At 42.8% G+C, this 24,383-nt stretch overlaps 1 protein-coding gene across 2 annotated transcripts in view; it reads right to left on the bottom strand.

The window, feature by feature from the left end:
- Nucleotides 1-2,304: 2,304 nt before the first annotated feature.
- RANBP3 (RAN binding protein 3) overlaps nt 2,305-24,383 on the bottom strand; it is a 161,797-nt gene continuing 139,718 nt past the window's right edge. For both annotated transcript variants that reach the window (XM_056570817.1, XM_056570828.1), the window contains exons 15-17: nt 4,215-4,357; nt 3,280-3,460; nt 2,305-3,192 (exon numbers count right to left, since the gene is read on the bottom strand). In XM_056570817.1, coding sequence (XP_056426792.1) covers nt 3,149-3,192; nt 3,280-3,460; nt 4,215-4,357 — 368 coding nt within the window. In that variant the 3' untranslated portion in view covers nt 2,305-3,148. The remainder of the gene's footprint in view (nt 3,193-3,279; nt 3,461-4,214; nt 4,358-24,383) is intronic.

Below are 24,383 nucleotides of genomic sequence, written 5' to 3'. Positions count from 1 at the left end.
TCTTAATCCTTCCAGTACGTATTAGCTGCTGAATACTACAAAGGAAATTCTTTTCTTTTTGGAACACAGTGCTCTCTGCTGAATCACGAGCACAGTGCTCTCTGTTGACATCTCTGTCCATTTTAGGAACTGACAGGAGCAGCATATGTTTGCTATGGGGAGTTCTTAATTTAAGTAATTTACAAATCTGTAACTTTCTGGCACCAGTTGATATAAAAAAAAAAGTTTTCCACTTGGGTACCCCTTTAAACGACTTTCTATTCCATTGGTTCGTTTACTACTTAGTTGTTCCTTCCATGTATATTGTCACCTTTGACAAATTGTTCAATAAAAATATTGGAAAAAAAAAAAAACCCTCTTCTGACCCCTATAACTTTTATTTTCCCGCATTCAGGGCAGTATGAGGGCTCATTTTTTTGCGCCGTGATCTGAAGTTTTTATCGGTTCCATTTTTATTTTGATCGCTTTTTATCATTTTTTTTATGGTATAAAAATATGCTATTTTGGACTTTGGAAATTTTTTTTTCCACGGGCACGCCCTTTACCATGCGGTTTAATTAATTATATATTTTTATAGTTCGGACATTTACGCACACGGCGATACCACATATGTTTATATTTACATTTTTTTTTTTTCATGGGAAAAGGGGGGGGGGGTGATGCAGACTTATTAGGGAAGGAGTTAAATCACATTTATTAATTTTTTTTTGCAATGTTATAGCCCCATAGGGGACTATAACATGCATTACACTGATTGGATACACTGATCAATGCTATGCCATAGCATTGCATTGATCAATGCTATGCCATAGCATTGCATTGAGCAATGCTAGCGGCGGTCGAATGCTAAAGCCTGGATCTCAGGCTTGGAGCAATCAAGCGCCGATCGGACAGTCGGGAGAAAGGTAAGAAAACTTCCGCTGTCCTCTGAGACTGCGGCATCCTGAACAGCTTAAACAGCCCACTGAGCTAACCAACAATACTTTTCTCCTGTCGCCGCGATCAGCAATGTCCGGTATAAGCCAGGGGTCCTGGTTGCTGATAGCTACTGATAACAACAGCTCCTGAGCGCGCACTTCACATAACGGGAGTCGATGAAGGACGTAAATATACGTCCTGTGTCGTTAAGGGGTTAAAAGAGTTTTCATACAATGGTAAAGCCATGTACATACAGTATTAAAAATTTTTTTTTTTTTTTTATATTGTAAGCCCTAAGCATTAAAAAAAAGCCATGTTTGTTTACATTTTTGGAGTAAGGTACGATGCTGCACTTACCCATGATAAGGAAGGGAGAAAAAAAACTTTTTAGACTGAAATCACACAAGCCGTTTTTGAAGGTAATACATATGGAAGGAAAGTCTACTTACAGAGGTCAAGGTTGGATTTACACATGGCGGAAGTTTATCCCACTGATTTGACACAGCATATCTGCCAAAAAACTGACCTCATGTGGATTTGCCACGGATGTGCTGCATAAATTATCTTATGCAAATTCCTCTGCAAAACTGCACTGAAACACTTACTGAACTAACACTAACTAAACCAACTGCAGGGACAAGCCACCTTCTGTAAACCTTGTAATCTTTTAGCCACTTAAGACTTTGAACGGAATACTGTAGTATCAGGGAGGTTTCTATTTTTAGTTTCATATTATGAGTAGAGATGAGCGAACTTACAGTAAATTCGATTCGTCACAAACTTCTTCGCTCTGCAGTTGATGACTTATCCTGCATAAATTAGTTCAGCTTTCAGGTGCTCCCATGGGCTGGAAAAGGTGGATACAGTCCTAGGAGACTCTTTCCTAGGACTGTATCCACCTTTTCCAGCCCACCGGAGCACCTGAAAGCTGAACTAATTTATGCAGGATAAGTCATTAAATGCCGAGCCGAGAAGTTTGTGACGAATCGAATTTACTGTAAGTTCGCTCATCTCTAATTATGAGCAGATTGGTTGATCGGAATCTATATGAGAAGAAGTTCAGTGTTACAGGAATCTGGGAAAAGGTATCCTACAATAAGATTTTCTAGGAAGGTACACTATATTCACATCTAGCAGATTTGTTGTATACATTTTTGTGACAGTCCTTTTCATCTTCATAGAATTTGATTAAATAAATACACATGATGCAGAAAAAATCCCATTTAGATGTAGGCATTGGGTTTTAAGTAATTTGTGTAACAAATCTGCCACATGTGAATGGACACCAAATATAAATAGTGGGCAGTAAATATCGATGGTCCAGTTTAGCTAGTTATAGGACAAATAAACCTTTAGACAAGAAAAAATTAACAGCACAGCTTAGTGTACAGTATTCCTTAACTCTTTCCCTTAAATATGGATACAAAAAATAACATTTCACTTATTCAGCACACAAAAAAGCATATTAATGTCAAACTAATGGTAAAAAACAAAACAAAAAAAACTGAAAAGTTACTAAAAAGGAAAAAGGGAAATTAAAACAGTATGAGACTTTTTTCATTTGACTGACGAAGTCCTGAAGAAAAAAAGAGGCTCTTATTTTAAGAGCGTTGTAAAACTTTAAAGTTATTGAAGTTAATTTCCAATGTGAAAGACATCCACTTCATGGTATTTAGATGTGAATGGGTCAGGCAAAGAGTTCCTGTACATGTTCATTAATTGCTTTGTTCCTGTACAGGACTGGAATTCCAATGTAAAAGCAACCAACGACCGGAGGACATAATATGTACATTGAGGGGGTTGGCAATGAGAAAGAAACTAAAACTGATGCAAATAAAACAAAATTACATTTTGGAAAAGCAATGCAAATTGCACAGCAGTTAATAGAAGAGGGGAGAAAAACAGGATTTCACACAGCTCATCAATATGATGAACTGTTTATTCTCAAGCATTTTATACTGTATAGGTTGGATACCTCCCTGATCCCCTCCAAAACACTATTAAAAAAAAATATATATAGGGACCCAATGTATTTTTCTGGTTTACTTAAAGTGAACAAAAAGATAGAACAGTTCATTGGTAAAGGGGGTAAAGTCTGTGTCCTCAGTCCAGCTTTGTTATGGGTAGCCGGTCTTAAATATTCCATGAGGCATACAAATAGGGGGCATCTGTTGATTGTCACCCTGCCAGGTGAGGACAACCATCTTTCTGTGAACGAGGTAAGTGTCTGCTATGTACTGGATACAGGTGGCTTGTCTCCTTCGTCACTAGGTGCTAAAAGAAAGAAGTAAAATGTGGGTTACATGGTTGATAATCAAAGTCATAAAAAGGTTAGAAATGTGCATAGTGGTCTCTATTTACCACTTGTAGCTGCTACTGCAGGGGTAAGGACATCATCATCACTGTCTTCCTCATTGGATTGGGTGACCTCCCTGGCTGGTTCCGGACACTTCACCTCATTCTCTTGCTCTACACGGCTCCGAAGGGCAAGGATACGGTGGTGAATTGCAGCAAACAGTTGCCCTGTGTCTTTAGAACTTGCCTGTAAACAATATTTAAATATTAAAGGGGACTTCCCACTAATTCGCTTTCTAAAATAAAATTAAATCATGTTCTTAAATTAAGCCAGAGGACTTTGTGTATATCTATTTAGCTGTTTAATAATTAATATGCATGTCACTTCAAGACATCTAAACAGATGTTTTATGGCACATACAGGGCCTAAGAATAGGTGAATCCTGTATCATTCACTCATGAAATTACTGCATAAGCTGTGTACTATGCTTTTGCAATGTCATGTGCAGAACACAGGCTACATGGGAGCTGGTTGCCATTTTAGTTTATTTGCCTGTACTTACGGTCCTTCCGTGTACTGCTCTTCCTGAGAGAAAGCGGGATGCCTGAGCCCAGATTGACACTGCTGCGACCAGTGATTGGAAGAGTGATAGTATGACCCACTGGGCCCCTACATTAACCCATGGACTAGCGCAGGACACTGGAGGCACAGTGGGAGCACTGGAGGCAAGTACAGGTTTGTATGTAGATCTATATATTTGTATACAGCAAGCAGAATTTCTTCCATGTGAATAGACCCTTAGCAGTCCCATAGATAATGTACCTCATCATGAGTGACCTCCATTCCAAGTGATATGCAATTCTGTTTTTAAAGTCTAGGAAACCAAAAGAAAATCTAGGTCTACACCAAAAGTGTAGTGGAGCTACACTAGAGGTAATACCAAATACAGTAAAGCTAACAAAGGATTTCCTTAAGAATGGTCATCATAGTATATACTCACAGATATGAGAAAGACTTTTACACCCTGGTCCTCTGTGTCCATTGCAGTAATTCGAATGCTTTTCTCGCTGGCTTTATCTATCTGCATTTGTGCCCAGAGCTTAGTGTTGAGGATTAGTCGCAAACTTCCCTGTGTGCGCATAACTAAGAAAAGAAGATTCATTTTTTTATGTTTAGTTTACCATACATTATATCTGATTCGGAAGTGTTCTGAATGCCAATGCAAAATATGTACATAAGCAGACAATCATGTCAAAGGCAGGACTCCCTGCTCCTATATAGTACACTGAGTAGCGGTACACATTTGCTGGCCAGGCAAATTTAGTGAGCGAAAGCTTGTATGCATACAGCATCGTCCCTTAACCTCTGGGCAGACAAGTCAAGCACAGATGAAGCAAATCACAAAGTTCAAAATCTCTAAACCAAAAAAATGGTGAAATTTTCACCTGATCCATTTCATACTAAATGACTGAATTGATTTGCTCATCTTTAAAGAAGTTGTCCAGGTTTTGCAAAAACAGCACCACCCCTGTCAACAGGTTGTGTGTAGTCCTGCAGCTCAGTCGCATTCCCTTCAATGGAGCTGAGCTGCAATACCAGCTACAACCTGTGGACAAGGGTGGCACTGTTTTTGGAAGTAAGAAGCAGCATTTTTCTAATCCTGGACAACTCCTTTGCCCTTTTAGGACTCAGCGTTTTTCCTCTTTAGTTTTTTCCTCCTCACCTTCTAAAAACCATAACTCTTTCAGTTTTCCACCTACAGACCTATAAGAGGGCTTGTCTTATGTGCTACCAATTTTACTTTGTAATGACATTAGTCATTTTATCACAAAAACTATGGCGAAACAAAAAAATAAATTTGTTGGACAAAATTTAGAAATTTATTTTTAAGCGGCTTCCGTTTCTATGCAGGGCACTTTTCGGTAAAAATGAAACCTCATCTTTATTCGGTAGGTCCATACAGTTACAAGGATACCCAATTTGTGTTTTTTTTATTTTATTTTTTATTATACTACTAAAATTTTTTTTTTTAACTACATGCATCAAAATTTGTATGTTTAGAGGGCTACTCCCCTGAAATTATTTTTTTTTTTTTAAATCTACAGGTGTAAAGTTAAACAGATTTGTAAATTACTTCTATTTAAAAACCTCAATGCTTCCAGTACTTAGCTGCTATATGCTCCTTTTTTTTTTACATTTACTTTCTGTCTGACCATAGTGCTCTCTGCTGACCTCTCTGTCCATTTTAGGAACTGTCCAGAGTAGGAGCAAATCCCTTTAGCAAACCTATCCTGCTCTGGACAGTTCCTAAAATGGACAGAGGTGTCAGCAGAGAGCACTGTGGTCAGACAAAGGAAATTAAAAAAGAAAAGAACTTCCTCTAGAACATACAGCAGCTGCCAAGTACTGGAAGGGTTAAGATTTTTAAATAGAAGTCATTTACAAATCTGTAACATTTTCTGGCACCAGTTGATTAAAAAAAATAAATAAAGTTTTCCAGTGGAGTACCCCTTTAACCCCTTAAGGACCCGGGGGTTTTCAGTTTTTGCATTTTCGTTTTTCCTCCTTGCCTTTAAAAAATCATAACTCAATTTTGCACCTAAAAATCCATATGATGGCTTATTTTTTGCACCACCAATTCCACTTTGTAATGACGTCAGTCATTTTACCCAAAAATCTACGATGAAACAGAAACAAAAAATCATTGTGAGACAAAATTGAAAAAAAAAATAATAATAATAATAATTTTGGGGGGCATCCATTTCTACACAGTACATTTTTCTGTAAAAATGACACCTTCTCTTTATTCTGTAGGTCCATACGATTAAAATGATACCCTACTTATAGGTTTGATTTTGTCTTACTTCTGGAAAAAATCATAACTACATGCAGGAAAATTTATACGGTTTAAAATTGTCATCTTCTGACTAGAGATGAGCGAATTTACAGTAAATTCGATTCGTCACGAACTTCTCAGCTCGTCAGTTGATGGCTTATCCTGCATAAATTAGTTCAGCTTTCAGGTGCTCCAGTGGGCTGGAAAAGGTGGATACAGTCCTAGGAAAGAGTCTCCTAGGACTGTATTCACCTTTTCCAGCCCACAGGAGCACCTGAAAGCTGAACTAATTTATGCAGGATAAGTTATCAACTGCCGAGCCGAGAAGTTTGTGACGAAACGAATTTACTGTAAATTCGCTCATCTCTACTTCTGACCCCTATAACTTTTTTATTTTTCTGCATGTGGGGCGGTATGAGGACTCATTTTTTTGCGCCGTCAACTGAAGTTTTTAGCGGTACCATTTTTGCATTGATAGGACTTATTGATTGTTATTTTTTATATTTTTTTTACTGGGAAAAGGGGGGTGATTCAAACTTTTAATAGGGAAGGGCTTAAATGATCTTTATTCACTTTTTTTTTGCAATGTTATAGCTCCCATAGGGACCTATAACACTGCACACACTGATCTTTTACATTGATCAGTGGCTTCTCATAAGAAACCACTGATCGATGATTCTGCAGCTTGACTGCTCATGCCTGGATCTGAGGCACTGAGCAGTCATTCAGCGATCTGACAGCATGGAGGCAGGTAGGGATCCTCCGGCTGTCTTGTAAGCTGTTCGGGATGCCGCGATTTCGCACCGGCGATCCCGAACAGCTCCATGAGCTAACCAGCATGGTTTTACTTTCACTATAGACGCGGCGTGAACGCCGCGTCTAAAGGATTAATTGCGCGCGGCATCGCGATCAGTGCTGCGCGCTATTAGCCACGGGTCCCGGCCGTTGTCAGAGGCTGGGCCCGACCCGCTATGTTATAGAACGGGAGCGGACTCATGACGTACCGGTACATCATGGGTCCTTAAGGGGTTAAAGTTGTCAATTTTGTTTTGATGGGACTTTTTGATCCTTTTTATACATTTAGGGTATACAAAATGACCAAAAATATGCAATTTTGGACATATATTTTTTACGTATACGCCATTGAGAGTCCACTTTAACATTGTATTTTTATAGTTCGGACATTTATGCACGCTTTGATACCACATTATTTTGTTAACTTTTTTTTAAATGGGAAAAGGGGGGTAACTTTTAGTAGGGAGGGGCTAAATGACATTTGTTAACTTTTTAAAAAAAAACTTTTTTCCACACCATTTTTTAGTCCCCATAGGGGACTATTACATGTAAGCTTCTGATTGCATACACTGTTAAATGCTTTGCCCTGGCATATATCTGTAATGTCAGCGCTCTGCTGTTCCAGCCGATCGGACGGCGAGGAGGTAGGTAAGTGCCCTTCCGCTGTCGTCTCACCTGTTCGGGATGCCGCGATTTCAATGCGGCAGTCCCAAACAGCCTGACTGAGCTGCCGGGAATGGTTTTATTTTCACTTTGATCACAAGTTGATTGCCGCATCAAAGGGGTTAATGCTGGGCATGACCGCAATCGGTGATGTCCGGCATTAGACACGGGTCCTGGCGGCTGATACCCACCAGGACCACCAAGCTATGACGCGGGGTCAGCTCATGAGCCCGCTTCATATAAAAGGGAGAGGGTGCAGGGCGTACAGGTACGCCATGCGTCCTTAGGAATTTAATAGCAGGGGTGTGGAAATGTAATAAACTACTTGTCCAGGGGACTAAAACGGAGCAAAATCTGCTTGTCCTTCATGACTATCCACTTTTCTGGGCCAATTTTCGCTTTTACACTAGTTTTTCCCTCCTCGCCCTATAATAGCCATAACTAACTACTATAATGATACCTTTACATTTTTCAATAACACTCTCTGGACCAAAAAAAAAAAAAATTAAAATATATATAATTTGGTGAAATGAAATTGAAAAAGTGAAAGATAGTTTAGCAAATTTGGTGGTTTTATTTTCTACACCATTTACTTTGTGGTTGAACTAACCTGTTTTGATACTTTAGGCAGGCCTGATAACAGCAATACCAGATTTGTATAGTTTCCGTCATGTTTTACTAATTTTTAAAAAATTCGGAACTTTTTACTGCCATTTTTTGACCCCTGTAGCTTTATGAGGGCTCCTTTTTTGCGCCATAATCGTTTTTTGTATCGGTACCATATCGATCTTACTTTTTAACTTTTTTTCTGGGATATTATAAAAATAGCAATTCTATGGTTTGGCACTTTTTTATTTTTACATTTACCGTATGGGATACATAATGTTATATTTTAATATTTCGTACAATAAAGCACAAAGTGATACTAAATATGTTTACATGTTTTTATATAGGAAAAGTGGGTGATTTGAACTTTTAACATGGAATGGGTTAAGGTGTGTCTTTTAAACTTACTAAAACTTTTTTTTTTTTTTAAACACTATTAGACTTTTAAGAGGAATCATTAGATTCCTCATACAGATCAGTAGAGTTCTGTGTGCTCTGTGCTCCATTGATAGCGCCTAGTCAAGCCAGACTCTATCAGAGCCAAGGGACAGCAGGGAACAGAGGTAAGCCCTCTGGGTACCTTTTTAGTGGATCACAAGAGATCCATCCCACTAGCCGACCAGGGAGCATTCACTTGTCCCTTTAGATGCAGCTGTCAGCTTTTACAGCGGCGCTCTAAAGAGTTAATAGCAAGCCGCGGCGATCGTCGCATGCTGGCTATTAGTGGCGGCCGAAAAAACAAAAAACCATCGGAAAACAGTTGGGTGCTGCAGAGAATGGAGCAGGCATGAGTCCGGAGCCCGCTCCATACAGACTGCTGAGCGCAGCCATGCTTGTCAGGTCCGGCCCTGCTTGCCCAAAATCATACAGTGGCAAATAAAAGGTTAAGAAAAAAAACAAACAAATTTTTAATATGGAAAAATGAAAAAATTATAGGTTGTCAAAATAGAGGGATTTCAAACCCTTAAGGACTCAGCCCATTTTCAGCTTAAGGACTCAAAACAAGCTTTGCTTTTGAATTTTCGTTTTTTCCTCCTCATTTTCTAAAAACTCGTTCAATTTTGCACCTACAAACCCATATAAGGGCTTGTTTTTTGCATCACCAATTGTAGTTTGTAATGACATTACTTTTATTATAACAATCTGTGGCTAAAACAAAAAAAATGTGGGGTGAAAAGAAAAAAAAGCCATTTTGCAACTTTTTAGGGCTTCCAGTTCTACGCAGTGCACTTTTCGGTAAAAGATGACACATTATATTTATGTAGGTCCATAGGGTTACAGGGATACCCAATTTATGCAAGTTTTATTTATTTTACTACATAAAAAAAAAAAAATTAACTACATGCACAAAAATTAGTATGTTTAAAATTGTCATCTCCTGACCCCTATAACTTTATTTTTGCTCGTATGGGGCTATATGAGGGCTCATTATTTGCGCCATGGACTGTAGTTTTTATCGGTACCATTTTTTGTTTTGATAGCCTTCTTATTAATATTTTTATGGAATATAAAGTGACCATAAATTCACTATTTTGGACTTTGGTATTTTTTTTACATTACGTGTACGCCATTGACCGTATGGTTCAGCATGGAACAGCAGATCGCCGATCGGACAACAAGGAGGCAGGTGAGGACCCTCCTGTCGTCCAGTAAGCTGATTGGGACATAGTGATTCTGTCGCGATAGTCCCGATCAGCTCCGCTGAGCTGCCAGAATAGTTTCACTTTCAGTTTAGATGGCGCAATCAACTTTGATCGTGGTGTCTAAAGGATTAATGTCAAGCATTGGCCCTGATCGACAGTGCCCGGCATTAGCCGTGGGTCCTGGCTGCCCGTAGCAACCAGGACTCGCGGGTTTAACCCATTCTCTGTTTGTGAGAACGGTTTAAAGCCAGTTAGCAGGACACAGGACATACAGGTATGCCCAGAGTCTTTAAGGACACGGGGGCGTATCCGTACGCCCTGCGTCCTTACAGGGGTTATGCAGGGAATTTTTTTTTCCCTCATATATCAACTGTCTCCAGAAAGAAACAGATTTGTAAATTACTTCTATTAAAAAAAAAAAAAATCTTAATCCTTTCAGTACTTATGAGCTTCTTGAGTTGTTCTTTTCTGTCTCAGTAACTGTCCATTGTAGAGGCAAATCCCCATAGCAAACCTCTTCTACTCAGTTACCGAGACAAACAGAGATGTCAGCAGAGAGCACTGTTGCCAGACAGAAAAGAATAACTCAACTTCAGCAGCTGATAATTATTGGAAGGATTAAGACTTTTTAAATAGAAGTAATTTACAAAATCTGTTTAACTTTTTGGAACCAGTTGATATATAAATAAAAAAAATAAAAAAAAGTGTTTTCCTGGAATAGCCCTTTAAGGGGTTAAATGTACTAATTTGGTTAAAAAGTTTGAGATTATTTTTTTTTTAAAGCAGTACAATAATAGAAAAGGAGATTTTTGTTTACTTACCATAAAATCTCTTTCTCGAAGGATCCATTGGGGGACACAGACCGGGTGTATGCTGCTGTCTCTAGGAGGTGTGACACCATGGTAATAAAAAAAGTTGGCTCCTCCCAGCAGGATATACCCGCCTTCAGGCCCTGAGGTAATCAGTTTAAGTTCCAGAGCAATAGAAGAGGACCAACAGGTCAAAGCAAACCCAAACTGTCCGAGAACCAGAAGAGAAAAACATAACTGAACACACCCTCGGACAGAGAACCAAAAGGAAACCCCAAAAAAAGGGCGGGAGCTGTGTCCCCCAATGGATCCTTCGAGAAAGATTTTACAAAAATCTCCTTTTCTCTATCGGCTCCATTGGGGGGACACAGACCGCGGGACGTACCAAAGCAGTCCCTTGGGTGGGCAGATAAGCAGTCAGGCAGACGGCCGTTCCACTGCCGCCTGCAACACTTTACGGCCCAGACTAGCATCAGCCGATGCGAAGGTATGAACTAGGTAGAACCTCGAGAAAGTGTGCAAAGACGACCAGGTAGCCGCCTTGCAAATCTGCGAGGCCGAGGCTCTACTCTGGAGAGACCAGGATGCCCCAACAGAACGGGTAGAATGAGCCACAACCCCTGAAAGGAGGAATCTTTCCCTTACAGCGATAGGTTTCCGAAATGGCGGACCGAATCCACCGAGAAATGGTGGCCTTGGAAGCAGACTGTCCCCTACGACGAGCTTCCGTAAGGACGAAAAAGGAATCACACTGACAAAACGAAGAAGTGATGGAGAGATAAGACCGAATAGCCCGAACTACATCCAGCTTGTGTAGTAAGCGCTCCTTAGGATGAGAAGGAGCAGGACAAAAAAACAGGAGGACAATGTCCTCATTGAGATGAAAGGCTGAAACCACCTTAGGCAAAAAGGAAGGATCTGGCCGGAAAACAACCTTGTCCTGGTGGATCCCCAGAAACTGAGAACGGCAATTCAGACACCCTTCGGATGGAGGTGATAGCAACAAGAAACTCCCCTTTCCAAGAAAAGAGGCGGAGAGACACCTCTCTAAGGAGCTCAAAGGGTTCACCCTGGAGGGCACTCAGAACCAGATTCAAGTCCCAAGGGGGAGAGGGTGACTGATAAGGAGGAACAGCATGCGCCACTCCTTGAAGGAAGGTCCGGACATGAGAATTAGAAGCCAGAGGCCGCTGGAAAAGAATAGCAAGGGCCGAAACATGACCTTTAAGGGAACTGAGAGACGACCCCAGTTCCAAACCCGACTGCAAAAAGGAGAGAAGACAGGGAACTGAGAAGGTTACAGGGGATAAGTCCTGAGCTTCATATCAACGAAAATAAGACCGCCAAGTACGGTGGTAAATTCTTGCGGAGGAGGTCTTACAAGCCCTGAGCATGGTGTGAATGACTGGGAAGAGAACTCGCGGGCCCTCAAAACCGCGGTCTCAACCGCCACGCCGTCAAATGCAGAGACTGTAAATTGGGGTGGCAAGGAGGACCCTGAGAGAGCAGGTCCGGAAGGAGCGGAAGGCGCAGTGGAGCGCCGTCCAGGAGCCTGACTACGTCGGCGTACCACGATCCTTCGGGGCCAATCTGGAGCTACCAGAATGGCTGGGACGCCCTTCCTAAAGCTTCCTCAGAGCCCTGGGAAGGAGCGGAAGGGGAGGGAACAGATAGGGTAGGGCAACCCCACCCAAGGAAACACTAGGGCGCCATGGCAGAGCCTGAGGGTCCCGGGACTTTCTTTCCGCCCAGGGGAGAATCCTGGTCACCTCGGCCATGGCTGCCGAGCAGCTAGTGCAGCCTTGTCGATTTATGTACGCCACGGCCGTGGCGTTTTCCGACTGGACACGGACAGGACGGGACTGAAGCCGGGACTCCCAATGAAGAAGACAAAGAAGAATCGCCCGTAATTCCAATATGTTCATCGGAAGAAGGGTCTCTCGGGGAGACCAGAGTCCCAGAACCGTCCAATCCCTGATACGCCGCCCCAGCCCGACAGGCTGGCATCCGTTGTAACTACCTGCCAGTGAAGGGTAAGAAATGATCGCCCTGCCAGTGAAGGGAAAGAAATGACCGCCCTTGGAGAAGGAAGGGGGGGGGGAGGGGGCAGAGCCACCAGAGCAGAGACTGACGGACCCAGCGAGGGAGAACAATCTGACGATCGAGGGACAGAGGAGACCTATCCCATCGAGAGAGAATCGCCAGTTGAAGGGGGCAGTAGATAAACTGGGCAAGGGGTATGGCCTCCATAGTTGCCACCATCTGACCCAGGACTTCCATACAAGTGCGGATGGGGACTGACCTGGGTCTGAAAGTAGCGGACCCCAAAAGAAGCACCAGAAGTTCGTCCGGCGGGAGGCAAATTCGGCAGAGGCCGTGTCGAGGCGAAGTCCCAAGAAGGTTATAGACTGGGTAGGACAGAGGACTGATTTGTCCCGATTGACCATCCACCCAAAGCGATCCAGATTGTGGAGAGTGACGTCCACATTCTCCAGAGTCTGGGCTCCGGTTGGAGCCTTGATGAGAAGGTCGTCCAGGTAGGGCATCACCGAGCCTCCCCTCCCCTCGACCGTAACAGGCCCATCACTGGCGCAAGGACCTTGGTAAATACCCGAGGAGCCGATGCCAGACCGAAGGGGAGGGCTACGAAATGAAAATGCCCCTCCGGAACCGCAAAGCGGAGGTACCGAAGATTGCCTGGAAATATCGGCACATGGAGGTAGGTATCCTTGATGTCCACCGATGAAAGAAACTCCCCTTGTTCCAGGGACGTCACCATCGAACGGAGAGATTCCATTCGGAAGTGACGGAAGAGAAGATGACTGTTGAGACGCTTGAGGTCTAGGATTGGTCGCACAGAACCATCCTTCTTGGGAACCACAAAAAGATTGGAATAGAAACCCCGGAACCGTTCCCCTAGGGAAACGCGAATGATAACCCCCTGGAGAAGCAGAGACTGGAGCACCAGAGAAGGCGACCGGGGGCCCCGGGATCGAAAAAAGTTATCCCTCGGAAGGGAGCCAATTCGATTCGGTAACCGTTGGACACCACGTCCCTGACCCAAGGTCCAGATGTCTCGAAAAAGTAAAAAAGCCACGGGTGGGGGCCCACTTCATGCCGAAGTGGGTTTGTGGTTGCCTGATTTGGGCGCAAAACGGTAGTACCGGTTGGAGTCCGACTTCCAAGACGGGCGCGCCCGGAACGAGGGAGCCTTCCTGTCCCGCGAAGGCGCCTGCCCGGACCCTTTGCTGGAGCCAAAGGTCCAAAAGGAAGGACTTCCTTTGGGAAAAGGGTGAGGCTTATTTTGAGGCAACAAGGAACTCTTACCACCCGTCGCCTCAGAGATAATCTCATTAAGGCGCTTGCTGAAAGGACGGCCACCCGTAAAAGGAAGCACAGGGTGAGACCTTTTGGAAGCGGCATCCGCATTCCAAGCTTTAAGCCACAGAGCGGCGGAGAGCCGCTAGGTGACCCACAGTGAAGGCAGGAAAACGGGCTGACTGCCTGGAAGCTGCGCACAGGAAGTCCCCAGATTTAGAGCATTGGAGAGCCAGGACACAGATTCTCTGGGGGGGAGCTCTTGACACCACTCTGACAGGGCCATGCCCATGTCGAGGCGAAGATGGGAAGAAGAGAAGAGCCAGCTGCTTCAGAGGCAAACTTCACTAAGGATTCTACCTTCTTGACCGTGGAATCCTTGAAGGCAGCGGCATCTGCCAGTGGCAGTGTAGTCGCTTTAGAGATCCGGGAGATTGGTGGATCCACAGAGGGAGGGAAAACCACCTAGGTGACAAAGGCCTTGTCAAATGGATAACGTTCTTGAATCGTCTTGATTCCCGGGAACCTCTTGTCTGGATGTTTCCATGCAGATTCCAGAATGTCGCCAAAGTCAGCATGAGAGCTGAACCTTTTAGGTGCCTGCTTAGTACGATGAAAGGACACTCCTGGAGTGACATCCGAAGATCCTGGGTCCTCTAAGTGAAAGGTGTCTCTATGGCGGTCACCAATGAGTACACCGTTTCGACTGAATCCAAGCGATCCTGAGTCAGATGCCGGCTCGGAAGCCTCGTCCGCCAGTTCACCAGGAGAATGTAAACGAGTAGAGGCAGTCCTGGAGGGAGGCGACCCTGACTGGGTAAGCGGCTCTGGCGTGGCATAGCGGCGACTCCGAGAAGGTCCTCTGGAGGAGTGACGTTTGTGCCCAGATGACAGGGGGGGCAGGACCCATGAGGGGAACACCCATGTCTATCTGAAGACTGAATGGAAGAGTCAGACAAGGCACCCCTAGTATGCTTGTGAGAGCGTGAAGTATGTGGAGACGAGGAGCGGCCCTCTCAGAGGCCCTGCGCAGGGTAGACCCCTTCAAGGCGGACACCACTTCCTGGGAGGCCTCAGCCACCGAACGGGAGACTTGGGTCAAGTCAGCCATATACTGGGTCAGGGAAGAAACCCAGGCTGGTGGGTCGGCTGAATCCACCGGAACCGAAAGGGCACCAGGGGGTACTAGGGGGTCTGGGAGAGCAGTGGAGCAGGCAGGGCAAGTGGGCTCACCAGAGCCAGGCATCTTGGTATTACAGTGCCTACAGGCAAAATAAGTCACTGATGTTCCAGGATACTGTTTAGAGGGAGGAACAGCTCTGGGTCCTGACATAATGAGAAAAAAAGACAGGGATTTTCTCACCCTAGTCTGTGACCCTAGGCAGCTGCAGAGAGGAGAGCTCGGCTCCGTGCAGCTAGAGTGTCAGCCAATAGGGAGAGAGGGGCGTGCCTGAAGCAGAGGCACTAACAAAGAGGTCCCTCCTAACTGAAATTTACACCCATGGCGCTGATTGGAGGCTACTTCGCGCCTCTGAAGAGCTCCGACCGCGCAGTGGGCGGAGCTATGAACTGCCGAGAAGAAGCCTGTATGCCGGCAGAGACTGCCGGAGAAAATGAAAGTAAGCCGGCCCTGAGAGCGCCCGGCCCGTACCAGCACCGCGGCTGTGAGCCGCATATAAGGCGCTGCATGAGAAGTGAAAATGAGCCGGCGCTGAGAGCGTCCGGCCCGAACCAGCACCGTGGCTGACAGCCGCATATAAGGCGTTGCACACACACACACACATATACAGTTAAGTGCCCCATAAAATTACATGCCCCAGAAATGCCACTGCTCCACATGCCTCCTGAAATGCTACTGCTCCCCAGAATAAAACTCCAGCCCTTGTATAAGCCAGCCCCATAACCTGAAAGGTGGGCCAAAAACAGAGGGGTCTCCAGAGGTTGCAAGTCCGTACCTGAGGAGAAAAGGGGGAAAGTACTTACCTCAGTCAGAAGAGCTTACCTAATAGAGTCTTCAGTGAAGTCTTCAGTCAGCTTTAGTTACCTGCATCACGCCTGGCTGCTATGCGCGAGCAGGGAAATAGGGGGACCCGGACCCATGAGGTACCAACCCAGGCGCTGACCGTTGGCGGTGGGGGGGAGTGAAGAGCGCATATACGTAATGTCTGTGCCCCCTTACTCGCAATGGGGAAACAGGGAACCGCAGTCCCTGAGTCCCCACCTGAAAACAGAAAAGAAAAAGGAATAAAAAATCTAACACGTCCCTATACTAGGAAAAAAATAAATCAGAAGACCTGGTCTGGAGAATTCCAGACCATGTCCACCTCCTTCAGACACTAAGCTTAAACTGATTACCTCAGGGCCTGATATCCTGCTGGGAGGAGCAGACTTTTTTTTATTACCATAGTGTCACACCACCTAGAGATAGCAGCATACACCCACGGTCTGTGTCCCCCAATGGAGCCAATAGAGAAAAGTATGTACTCATGGGTATCATTTTAATTGTATTGACCCACAGAATATAGAAAACATGTAATTTTTAAATGTAATTTGTACAGCGTGAAAACAAACCTTCCAAAATTGGTAAAATTGCAGTTTTCAATTTCCCAACACAAATAGTATTTTTTGGTTGCGCCATACATTTTATAGTAAAACTAGCTGAGTACCCGGTATTGCCCCTTTTTCCTTCCTCATCCTTGTTGGGGAGGAAAATCAACAAAGGAGGAAGCTTTTGACTTCATATCCCATCCCCATATATTGTTGTCATATCCAGACCCCTATCCCGCCCTCATAACTATCATATCTATTTATTTGACATATAAGTAATATTTGTACCATGTATTATTGAAATATCTCCAGCCTTACAGAAGTTATGTGGGAACATACATTTCCCATTGATTTGCACGGGACTTTAAACAAAAAACCCGACCCTTGCAAATGGGGGTATTTAAGGGTTAAATGAACTATCCTATATTTTTAGTGGAGATATAAGTAACGTGACCAAGTATTATCGAAATATCTCCAGCCGTTTGGAAGTTATGCAGTAACATGGGGTGTGGAAATAAAATAAAAAAAAACTACTTGTCCAAGGGACTAAAGCAGAACACAATCTACTTGTCCCTCAAGAAAATCCACTGGTAGATAAAAATAATTTCGATCAAAATAGTCTGATCCCGCCCACTAGATCACCAGGGATGGATATAAGATTCCTTTAGACACTGCTGACAGCGGTGATCTAATGGTTTAATAGGTGATCGCAGCATGCCAGGCTATTAGCGGAGTGAGAGTTGTAGCTCCTTTTACGCCCGAGCCAAGCCCAGAAAAGTCTAGATGTAACTTTTTGATCACCATAAAAAATTTCTAATATGAAGTGACCAAAAATGAACAATTCTGGACTATTCTTTTACATTTACACCGTTCACCGTACGGTTTAATTAACATTATATTTTAATAGTCTGGACATTTCCACATGCAGCGATACCACATGTTTATTTTTGTACATTATTTTTATTTAAAGAAAATTGGAAACTTATTAGTAAAGGGGCTTATTCACATATATACGCACTTTTTAAAATATTTTAATCACTATTTTTCAGTCTTCATAGGGACTTATGTGTTACTGACGGCGGTTCTGCTTCTCCAGTTTATGTGCTGCATTTTGTGTCAGAAAATGCTGGAAGTTGCATTTAGTTACTAGACAACTACAACTCCCAGCATGCCCTGATACAGTCTATGGTTGTTTGGGTGTTGCAGCATGTTGCACTGTATAGTAGTACAGTTAAGGTTATTGTGGGACATGCTGGGAGTTGTAGTTTTGGTTTGTGTCAGCTGCAGAGCCATAGTCTGTGTCAAGGAATACTGGGAATTGCAGTTAGTAACTACAACACCCAGCATGCCCATGATGCAGCCTATGGCTCTGCAGCTGACCTGAACCAAAACTACAACTCCCAGCATGTTGCACTTTATAGTTCTACAGTTTAGGTTATGGTGCAACATGCTGGGAGTTTTAGTTTTGGTTCGGACGTGTTTGCGTGCATCCGTGGGGCTCTTGGTCGTCGGGTGAGTATGAAGGGGGGTGGGATTCAGGTGGTGCAATTCAGTGCGGGTGGCCAGAAGACATTAAAAATAAATACAATTAGATGGCACAACTGGCGGCGGCAGTGCACCCCCCCCCACATCATACATTACATACACACATCACAGATACATCATACACATATACACTCACACCATACATATACACCATACATATGCACACATCATACATACACCCGCCACTGCCCCCCCACATCATACATCACATACATACACACACACAGACAGACATCATACACACATCATACATTACATACACATCACACTTAAACATCATACACACATCATACATTACATACACATCACACAGACAATCATACATTATCCATTACATACACATCACACACAGACCTCATACACACAGTATACATTACATACACATCATACATTACATAAACATCACACATAGACAGACATCATACACACATTATCCATTACATACACATCACACATTATCCATTACATACACATTACACATTATCCATTACATACACATCACACATTATCCATTACATACACATCACACATTATCCATTACATACACATCACACATTATCCATTACATACACATCACACATTATCCATTACATACACATCACACATTATCCATTACATACACATCACACATTATCCATTACATACACATCACACATTATCCATTACATACACATCACACATTATCCATTACATACACATCACACATTATCCATTACATACACATCACACATTATCCATTACATACACATCACACACAGACATTATACACACATTATACATTACATACACATCACACACAGACATTATACATTACATACACATCACACACAGGACATTATACCCATCTTATACATTACATACACATCACACACAGACATTATACACACATCACACATACACTCACACCCTACATATACAACCACCCTTCCTGTCGCCGCCTGCATTCTCTGCCTCCTCACCTGAGCCGCCATGAATGGACATCAGAGCTGTAGTCCCGGCCGGTGTGAGGTTGCATGGGTTTGGAAATCTCACCTCACACCAGACGTCCTCTCCTCTCTCCCCCCCCCTGCTGTGTTTTCCCCGTGCAAACATGCAACCTCCCCGTGGTGGATTAGGTCCTGAGAAGAAAGAGCAGGGGGAGGGATAGATCTGTGTGCGGGGGAGGGGAGGAGCTGTGTGCCGAGCTGTGGACATCCTTTCTCTCCCCCTGTCTTCTTGTGTTATGTGTAGCTGCGTCCTCCATCCTCCGGGAGGATTAGATAATGGGGCGTGGCTCAATTATGTAATGCGAACGTGTGACCTCGGGCTCTGCGGTCAGTTGGGGGCCCCCGCCGCCCCCTCCATACACTCTGAGCGCCGGTGTGAGGTGCAGACTTCCATTCGCTCCTGCACCTCACACCAGCAGTAAAGAAAAATAAGGGGGAAGTCGGTCTGTCCCTGCTAGCCCGATACAGGGCTAAATCTATAAACAATTCACCTGCCCGGCACCCAAAACTACTTGTCCAGGGCGTCGGGCGATAGGATTTCCACATCCCTGTAACATACATTTCCCATAGACTTGTATGGACTTTATACAAAAACTCCGACCCTGGCAAATGGGGGTGAATAAGAGTTAAATCACCTATCCTATGTTTGTTGTTGAGATATAAGTAACATGTGTGCCATGTTTCATGTTAATATCCTCAGCCGTTTGGACGTGATGCTGGAACACACACAGAGATAGATAGATATATATATATATCTCTATATGAGTGATGTCAGTACAAAGGACAACTGGTTGCGCAAAAAACAAGCCCTCACTCTCCTGTGGATTAAAATATAAAAAAAAAGAGTTACGATTTTCAGAAGGTGATGAGGAAAAAACGAAAATGCTAAAACATTAGCCTGGTCTTTAAGGCCAAAATGGGCTTGGTCCTTAAGGGGTTAAGGAACAACTGACTAGGCATGTTGGGCAATGGACCACACATTTTAATGTGTAGGGCCATTTTTAATTAAATTAACTTGGCTCAAACTGGCTACCAACAGCCACTATAAGCCACTTTTTGGGGAAATCAGGTTAGAAAATACCTGTTACAAGTTTATGAAACACACAAACTGGAATAGGTTACAAAATGTTTTATGCATATCTAACAGCGTAAAGTTGAATAACTAAAAACACAGTTTTATACCTGCATAGTGTAAACTTAAATGACACAGTTTAAGAATGTAGATTATTAGCTGTGAAAATGTTGGTGAATGTGCATTGATTAACAAACGAGCCAAATTTGAAATGGAAATGAGCCATAGTAAATCCATTTTCACAATTATGTCCATAAAACAAAGCTAGTGCATAGACAGGAAATTTTAGTAAGTTTCCCCATGGCGTTTCAAAAGCTTGCACATTTTATTAGTTGGCTTCGTATTTCTCCAAAAAGTGGCACTTCTTTTTATGCTTTTAAGCCATGCCTTTTTAATAAATCCATTTTGGTGCAAACTGCATCAGATTTGCGGCAAAGGAAGTTTTGATCATACACCCATTTGGGGAGATTTATCAAAACCTGTCCAGAGGAAAAGTTGCTGAGTTGCTCATTTTTGAAAAAGCCTCTGAAAAATAAAAGAAGCGATCTGATTGCTTGCTATGGGCAACTCAGCAACTTTTCCTTTGGACAGCTTTTGATCCATCTTCCCCATTGTGTTTATACATCCATCTTGAAAAAATGTTTGCTTCCCAATAATACGAGTGCAGCCTTTTAGGGCAACCAGACAAACAATGTAATATAATGTCATGTAATAAAAAAAAAAAAAAAACTAAGAATTAACCCCTTAAGGACTCAGGGTTTTTCCGTTTTTGCACTTTCGTTTTTTCCTCCTTACCTTTAAAAAATCATAACCCTTTCAATTTTCCACCTAAAAATCCATATTATGGCTTATTTTTTGCGTCGCCAATTCTACTTTGCAGTGACATTAGTCATTTTACCCAAAAATGCATGGCGAAACGGAAAAAAAAATCATTGTGCGACAAAATCGAAAAAAACCCGCCATTTTGTAACTTTTGGGGGCTTCCGTTTCTACGCAGTGCATATTTCGGTAAAAATTACACCTTATTATTCTGTAGGTCCATACGGTTAAAATGATACCCTACTTATATAGGTTTGATTTTGTCGCACTTCTGGAAAAAATCATAACTACATGCAGGAAAATTTATACGTTTAAAAATGTCATCTTCTGACCCCTATAACTTTTTTATTTTTCCACGTACGGGGCGGTATGAGGACTCATTTTTTGCGCCGTGATCTGAAGTTTTTATTGGTATGATTTTTGTTTTGATCTGACTTTTTGATCACTTTTTATTCATTTTTTAATGTTATAAAAAGTTACCAAAATACGCTTTTTTGGACTTTGGAATTTTTTTGCGCGTACGTCATTGACCGTACAGCTTAATTAATGATATTTTTATAGTTCGGACATTTACGCACGCGGCGATACCACATATGTTTATTTTATTTTTTTTTACACTGTTTTATTTTTCTTATGGGAAAAGGGGGGTGATTCAAACTTTTATTAGGGAAGGGGTTAAATGACCTTTATTAACACTTTTTTTTTACTTTTTTTTTTGCAGTGTTATAGGTCCCATAGGGACCTATAACACTGCACACACTGATCTCTCATCCTGATCACATGCGTGTATTAACACGCCTGTGATCAGCATTATCGGCGCTTGACTGCTCCTGCCTGGATCTCAGGCACGGAGCAGTCATTCGTCGATCGGACACCGAGGAGGCAGGTAAGAGCCCTCCCGGTGTCCGATCAGCTGTTCGGGACGCCGCGATTTCACTGCGGCGGTCCCGAACAGCCCGACTGAGCAGCCGGGATACTTTCAGTTTCACTTTGGAAGCGGAGGTCAGCTTTGACCGCCGCTTCTAAAGGGTTAATACTGCACATCGCCGCGATCGGCGATGTGTGGTATTAGCCGCGGGTCCCGGCCGTTGATTAGCGCCGCGACCCACGCGATATGATGCGGGATAATATACTTAATATATATTGCATGACTAGCTGGGATTATAGTCCCCTACACACAATATCTTGTACAATATGAAAGGGGAGCAGAGGATAACATCTATCTATCTATACACACACTGCTATCCCAGTTAGAGTCACAGCACGATTGGCTGGGATTTGTAGTCCCCTAAACCCATTATCTTATGCGCCTCTTTCATATTGCATAAGATGTGTGTAGGGGACTACAAATCCCAGCCAGTTTAATGCTGCATAAGATGTTTGTGTAGTAAACTACAAATCCCAGCCAGTTGTGCACTGGATGACTGGTATAGCAGTGTGTGTGTGTGTGTGTATGTATGTATGTATGTGTGTGTGTGTATGTGTGTGTGTGTGTGTGTGTGTGTGTGTGTGTATGTGTGTGTGTATGTGTGTGTATGTGTGTGTGTATGTGTGTGTGTATGTGTGTATATATATATATATATAATATATATAATGAGAAACCTTGGCGTTGGTGTGCGGGCTCTGGTGTGTCCTTCATATAAGGATACACTGGCGAATGTCTCAATTTTAACATCAGTGTTGAGGGATAGCCAATGTATTGTTTACATCTACCACAGTAGTGCATCCATATTCTTGTATTGTATATATATATATATATATATATATATATATATATATATATATGCATATAATATATTATGCATATATATAATATACTTAGATATATTATAGATAATATACTTAATATATATAATTTATAATATATTATAATAAAATATAGTATAATAATATATATTATATATATACACACACAGCTATACCAGTCAGGGTGAATGCACGACTGGCTGGGATTTGTAGTTTCCTACACCAATATCTTATGCAGCATGAAAGAGGAGCAGGAGAGATAATTATACATATATAATTTGGTAATACCTTTTTTATTGGACTAACAGCATTTTGTAGAGACAAGCTTCCGGGATTCCTCCCTTTATCAAGTCTAAAGCAAATCTAAGCTCACAAATAGAAGACACAGATGTGGAGAATTCACACTAAGATGGGCCATAAATTGTCCTGTTATAGGAACACAGACTAAATAGATAAGGATGAGAAAAAGGGGGAGGGAGGGGGGAGCAGGGGAGAAACTGGTAATTAAACAGGACAAAGTGAGATGCAAAAGAGAATCCAGTACAGGTTATAAGAAATTTTGATAATGAGATAAGAAGCTCAAATCCACATTAAGTCCCCTGTTTTTCGAGTCAAAAAACAGTATCATTTTGACTTCAAATGTCTTTCTCTCTTGTGCGTTTTTGAAGTTCCCTCTCAGTATCCTGATTGTAAGATCATGTATGGAGTGGCCTGATTGGGTAAAATGATGTCCAACTGGGGTGCAATAGTCATTTTCTTTATGGCGGTTGATGGAATGTCTGTGTAGATTCATCCTTTCGTTGAGTTTCCGTCCGGTTTCCCCAATATAGCATCCCATGTCACACTTGGTGCATTGTATCATGTAGACAACATTTGGGGATGTGCAGGAGTATAGTCCCCTAATGTTATATGTCTTGTTGTTGTGGGTGGCTTCCATCTTGGTGCAGATATGTTAGCAGAGTTTACAGCGGGGTTTGGTGCAGGCTTTGGTCCCATTCTCTGTGTCTGTTCTTTCTGTAGGTAATTTTCGGCTGACCAGCTTTTTTTGTAAATTGTGTGGTTGTCTGAAGGCCAAGATGGGAGGTTCAGGGAAGATTTCTTTTAGCATCTCATCTTCCGCCAATATCGGCTGTAGGTCCTTGATCATTTTTCGTATTTCTTCAAAGGCCGGATTGTATGTGGCAACCAGTGGTACGCGTGGTGATGGTTGTATCTCTCTGTATTGTAGCACGTGTTCCCATGGTGTTTGAAGGGCGGAGTGTATTTTCCTATTGATTGTCCTTTGATTGTATCCTTTTTGTTTGAATTTCTCAGACAGTGTTTGTAGGTGTAGGTCTCTGTCATCAGGGTTGGAGCAGATGCGATGGTACCTGGTAGCTTGGCTGTATATGATGCCTTTCTTGGTGTGTGATGGATGGAAACTGGATTTATGTAGATAGCTGGATCGGTCTGTGGGTTTTCTGTATACAGACGTTTGTAGTGTGTTCCTGTTTATTGTGACAGTAGTGTCCAGGAAGTTCACGCTTTCTGTAGAAAAGTCCATTTTGAGTTTGATAGAAAGTTTCACGAGGCCTTTAACACATTCAATCCATCTGAGTTTTTCTTTTCCTTCTGTCCAAATGATGAATATATCATCAATGTAGCGGTAGTATCTGTAGGGTTTGTGAAGTTGTGTGTCTAGAAATCGTTGTTTAAGGTCAGCCATAAACTCTGTAAGCTGTAAACTCTGCCAACATATCTGCACCAAGATGGAAGCCACCCACAACAACAAGACATATAACATT

This window comes from Hyla sarda, chromosome 1 (assembly GCF_029499605.1).
Source record: "Hyla sarda isolate aHylSar1 chromosome 1, aHylSar1.hap1, whole genome shotgun sequence".
Classification (NCBI taxonomy): Eukaryota; Metazoa; Chordata; class Amphibia; order Anura; family Hylidae; genus Hyla; species Hyla sarda.
Note: the sequence above shows the minus strand (reverse complement) of the source record. Positions and strands in the feature narration are given on the sequence as shown.